General features: G+C 32.5%; 1 protein-coding gene across 1 annotated transcript in view; it reads right to left on the bottom strand.

Annotated features, from left to right (window-relative positions):
• LOC101634449 overlaps positions 1 to 6,013 on the bottom strand; it is a 41,756-nt gene that overhangs the window by 25,042 nt on the left and 10,701 nt on the right. Inside the window, 2 exon segments of the mRNA XM_012720748.1 lie at positions 566 to 901; positions 4,418 to 4,462. Coding sequence (XP_012576202.1) covers positions 566 to 901; positions 4,418 to 4,462 — 381 coding nt within the window.

Here is a 6,013-nt window from a genome sequence, read left to right as displayed (position 1 = left end):
CAAAATAAAAACCCAAAAGCATAATAAAATTGCAGCAACCAAATTATGCAACATTTGTTGAGTCATAATGGCTCCCTTGGGTTAACATTCTATAGTCTAATAACTAATTTTTTATAGATTAAAGCTTGAGCATAGCAAGATTAATGTAGGAGGGATTTTGCTTGCAAAATAGAACATCCTTGAATGGCATATAACTGTTTATTTCTTCATCAAGCAAATCATCTTGGAATCTCTTTGTGATATTATGTGCTAATTGCACAATGCTTTCATGTATATCTGTTTTAATCCACAGGAAAATCCTAAGAAGCATTACTGTGATATTAATTTTTTGGACAATATGACTGAATCTGAGAAAAGAGAAGTAAATTTGTCTTTTTCTTTTTTATATTCAAGCCAATACTATTTTAATTTTATTGGGAAATAGAAGCACATTTATGCTACTTTAAACTTAACATATTAGAAAAATGTGTAATTTTTGTTTTCATTAATATTTGACAGACAAGATAGTATCATCCCTTTGGAGACAAAAAGGGTTCTGGGATGACATATTTACATATATACATACCCTTCATTATTGAAGGAAAGAGAATCTCTTGAGCAATCCCTCTGTTAAACTCGTGTTTGACAACACAAACATGGTCTTTATCCTTTGATGTTTCAGGCACTGTCAGCCAGCTGATTTTCATGTATGTGATGTATGTGTCAAAGATCTTGGTGGTATCTCCTTCCTCTGATTTCAAAATTGCATTACCGTTCTTTTCTTTCCAGTCTATCTTAATAACATCAGGGAAAAATTTCTCAAGAAGACAAAGATATGTTCCAGCCTTATGTAGGTTTATTTCAGCAATTGAAGGAAGAAAAATTGTAGGCTTGGGTGAATAATCTTCTTCAAGACTTCTGTCTGTGGAGCAAGTGGAATAGCATTAAAAAGAACTACTAGAGAGATAAATACTGTGTTCTTTGGAACAACCCAGCATGGAGTAAAAGGAAGGAGAGATGCCATTGTATTAGTGTTGACTTTAAGTGGTAATTTATCCACAATAGTTTGTGAAGTATTTATTGCTGTACTTTCAAGAGGTTATGAGACTTGAGCCCAAAGTCACAGCTATTTACAGATCCTGGATTAAAACCTGCCCTTTGTTCTTTCTCCACATGCTAACATCACATATGTCTTTTAAGTATTCCGTATCAGGCTCCCAACTTTCAACACATTTATTTTTAAAAATCTCTATTGTAGTAGAACATGTTTTGAAGTTGGATGGTAGTAGAGATGGAAGAGGATATCAGATAGCTTTGATAATACCTTTATAGACAGATTATTTGATCATGTCTAAAGTAATTTTCTTTCCTATTCTATGAGTTTTGTAACTTATGCAGTTTGAACAAATAATCGATTCTCATTTTCTATTCTCTGTGGAATAGTACTCTAACTTTTCTGCATGTGCCACATTTACTTTATTTCCCATAGAAAATAAATATCAGGTGAAAGACTGACATTTTTTCAAAATATCACAGTCCCTGGTTTTAATGGAATATGCTTGCAAGTATATTTATCTACTTATCCATGTATGAATGACAAATCAATGTATCTGAACTCTCAGCTTGAAACATGGATCCCATGCCCACTTTGAATCAAGATAGCTCTCATAGTTGATTTCTAATATTTTACAGCATTTAGGATTTTTGATAGGATAATATTAAATCTGGACCTCCAAATTATTTTTGATGCATAGAATTTAGAATCAAAATAGCTATATTACTAAAATTTCTGTAAAAAATTAACTGATTATTTTCAGAAATGCTCTTATATTAATCTTATCAAGTAATGTATTAGGATTTTCTTTCAATTTAATAAATGTTCAACAAAATTATATTTTATTTATAATTCAACTTGAAAGTTAATCACAAGCCCTTATTTTGATCCTATCTTTTCCTAGTTTGTATCTGCCTTTCATGGACAGCTGCTGAGCTGTCTCAGAAAGCCCCGATTTCCTCTTTCCTTTTCCACACATTGAGTAACGTGTCTATATAATTGATGTAATCTTATAAGTTATGGCTCCAGAGTTATTGGTAGACATAGTGTCAGACTAGAGCACAAAACACGGGGTTTTAAAAGACCCTTTCACTTGAATACTAGAATATTACTTGTTTATACACTTACTATGAATTAAATGATGGAATTATAAATGTTATAACACTTGTAAATTGAATTCCAGTAGAAACTCATATTTTTTTAGTAGTATTCTCTTTGGGTTAGTTTGGAGTTAGTTTGGTAATTCATTGGAGCAAATGTTCATAAAAATATTAGATTTCTCATTTAAACTGAGAAGGAAAAAAATATCAAGTATTTCACCTGTGTAGCAATGCTTGTGATAGGCATGCTAAACCAGTAAGCAAATAATATTGACTTTTTAATCATATATTGCTAATTCACATTGTGCCTATATCAGTTTCATACATTCTGCTTTTAATAAAATAGTATTGTAGCTTACAATCAGATTATAACTGTAAATCAGTATGTATTTCTCCAAACTTGTACTGTCTTTTTAATTTTAAAAACATGTTATTAAAACAAGCATAGTTTTAGTTGTGCACAATATTTACAAAATTTTTATCTCCACTATATTACATAATCTAATTTCATTCTTAAACCCCTTTTTTTCCATTGGACTACATTTAATCATTATGTTAGTGAAGTGGAAAGTTAGTTGATATATCTAAAAAGTTTCCATATAATGGCACACTATTCTGTTCCTTTAAGAGAGTTACTCATTGACCTACATATTGAAAATTATAACTATTTCAATGCTTCTCTGGTGACCTAAGAGTTAAGTCTCAGTGCCATTACTTCTATGGCCTGAATCAATCCCTGACCAGGGAGTTAACCCTAATATAGTGCAGCAGACCTGTCTCCTGTCTTGCCTGCTGCTTCCCTTAGAATTTTCAGTAAATCCCCCTTTTTCTGCTCATCACTCTGTTTCTGGTGAATCCTCTCATTCCCTCACACCTCTGGCCTACATAACAGTTCTATGTGAAAAAAAGAAAATTATATTGCAAGTACTTTTCTTTAGATTCTCCCTACCCTTTACTCTGCTTTATCTCCCTTTCCCAGTAATTATTAGTTATATTAGATACTATAAAGTTTACATCTGTGTCTGACAATATTCTTCTCCTCTGCAGAACATCAGCAAACAAGGGTAGGGATTTTGCTGTCTACTCAGTTCCTTGCTGTATCACTAGTCCTTGCAATAGACACAAACAGATGTAATTATGATGTGGCAATAAATAAATGAATTATAATGGAAAAAAATAACTCACTATTCTTACTTTCTTTTCCTTAGCTATATTATTTAAATTTTATTCTTTTTAGGACAAAATTAGTTTTAAATTTTCATAACTTTCCGAAAGAGATAATTTATTATACAGTTGTTACTGCTTGTATTTTAAAACTTATATTGCAAGATTTTTCCCCCTTAAACATAATTTTTAAAATTTGTTAGTTTTTGTGGTCAAAATATATAGAAAAAAAAAGATTTAAAATATAAAATAACCTGTACATTATAGTCACATCTTCAAATAACATATTTGAGTTAAATGTCTGACCTGTTTATATTTTATTAAAATTAATGAAATTTAGTATGAATTTCATATACCAGTTGTTAAATATGTTTTCAATTATAAATATGAAATTTCAAAGCTGCCTATTGAAACTGACTTATGTTCTATCAATATATCACTGAGTGGACAGCAAAATAATGCTTCATTTGAGCAGCTAGAAATGCACCTGAATGCTTTGGAAAATGTCTGATTGGTCAGTATTACTGGTTGTAACAATTCCCCCCTGACATTCGAAAAGGGGAATCATTTATTAGCCTGTCATGTGTTGGACGATGCGCCAAATACTGTCTTCACACTACCTCATTTGGTTCTCAGACAACCCTTGCTGGATATATACTGTTCTCCCCTCTTATGGGAAAGAAAATGAAGCCAGACAATCAATATCATTTTCTTAAAAGTGGAAAGGATTGGAGCCAGAACTCCAGGGAGGTCTGACTCCGAGGTCCTTTCTCTTTTACGATAACATTTCACCATTAGAAACGGAAATATGTCAATTTGTAAAATTTACCGTTAATAATACTTGCCCTTGGGCCAGATATTTTCATGCTGCTACCTGCATCACATATGGTGCATTTTGCACAAGAGCACATGTACACAAAACCATTCCTGTTCTGGTATCTGCACAACGTCCATGAGATCATTTTATATAAAATTTGTTTCAACAACTCTCCAAAGACGAAATCCTCCAAATCGAATCCTCATCACATTCCTGGTTTTTTAAATATTTTGCTATTATTCCAACTTAATTCTTTCTTGCCTTTCTCTACTAATTGAAAAAACTGCTTTCTCTGATACTTACATGTAACAGCAAGTTTTGTTCCATCACCAAATATTTTCATGTGATCATTCCACAGTGATACAACCCATAGCAATATCTTCAGTAAATCAAGCTTCTCTGTCATTTTATTTTCATACTGTTTCTTCAACTTAACAATTTTACCATTTGTCTTCATTCTTAACTTTTTGATCTTTTAGTCTCTAATGGTGTTTTTTTTTTGTACTTTGCATACTTAATGTAGCAATATTCAAATAGTTCTTAATTTATACAATATTCAAAGACAAACATGTTTGATAAAAAACACTTGTTATTTGTTTTGTCTCTAATGATATGCATGAAAGACATTTGTGTGGGGGAAATTATTCTTGAGAAATAAACACTCTAATTTACCTTTCCACTTTTTTTTTTTTCTCACTGGTATAACACCAGAAGCCATGTATTTTCTGAAAATAAAAGGGAAAACATTCAGAAAATGGATTCTGCTATCATGTAGGCACCATTCTAATGTTCATTTCTATTCAGCAATATTTATAAAAATTCAAAAGCAGAGAAGGAGCTGAGAGTTATGAGTTCAAGCTTGGCAGAAAGTTGAGTTCAAGTTCATAAAAATTAATTTTATTTTTACTATATCACATTGGAAGAATTGGAAAGATGTGTGTGGCAGGGACATAGTTTCAGATAGGTGCAATATAGAGGATCTGTATCTCAAATGTTTAAGTATAAGATGTTGGGTATTGCTTTATGTAATCATAGGAAATATCAACACAAACAAAGCAGGTAAAGTAGATTGTATATCCCAAAAAAGACATAGGCAGTCAGTGCCAACTAGCAAGAATCTGTGATTTGGCTCTAACTCAATCTAAACATTCCATGAAATCCCATAATTTGGCTCTTTTAACTTGTCCTTGAGTCACACTAGGAGATTAAATTGTTCACAGGAACATTTGAGTTACACAGTTCAAATTCAGCATTTTAATTATTATTTAGATGAAATGGTTATTTCTGTGAGGGGCTTAGAATCAAATTTTGTCACAATTTAACTTTGTGAATTCTTAGAATTCTTGCCAATTTCAAGGATTAAAAATTGTATCTCAATGTAGTATTAAATTAGATTTATCAGCCCCTCCCTGGTGACACAATGGGTTTAAGCACAACACTGTGAAGCTAGCCACGGTCACTGAAGAATGAGTTTGATCACCGGCCAAGGAGGTGACAGCAGACCTCTCCTGTCTCACCCACTGCTCCCCTCAGCAGTGTACTTTATCAGTCTGCCTGTTCTTCTCCCCAGTCTGTCTCTGGTGAACCCTCTCACCAACCACTGCTCCTCTGGCCTGTACCCTAGTTCTATATACATAAATAAATAAAACTTTTTTGTGTGTGGAGCTCACATTCTTTTTTTCTTCTTTTTAATAATATAATAGTTTATTATTACATTATTTTGTGCATTTTTCCATCTCAGTTGTAATCCCCGTGGGCTTCCCATCACCAACTCACCCATGTGCCATCACCAAAGTCTACTGAATTTCCCTCCCCACGCTGCTTTTGATCCCATTCCCCACTCCACTCCCATAAAATGTCTCTGGTATATAACTGTTCATTATTGTTGTTGTTGTTGTT

The sequence above is a fragment of the Condylura cristata genome, unplaced genomic scaffold (genome assembly GCF_000260355.1).
Source record: "Condylura cristata isolate star-nosed mole 26May11 unplaced genomic scaffold, ConCri1.0 scaffold00005, whole genome shotgun sequence".
NCBI classification, from domain to species: Eukaryota; Metazoa; Chordata; class Mammalia; order Eulipotyphla; family Talpidae; genus Condylura; species Condylura cristata.
Note: the sequence above shows the minus strand (reverse complement) of the source record. Positions and strands in the feature narration are given on the sequence as shown.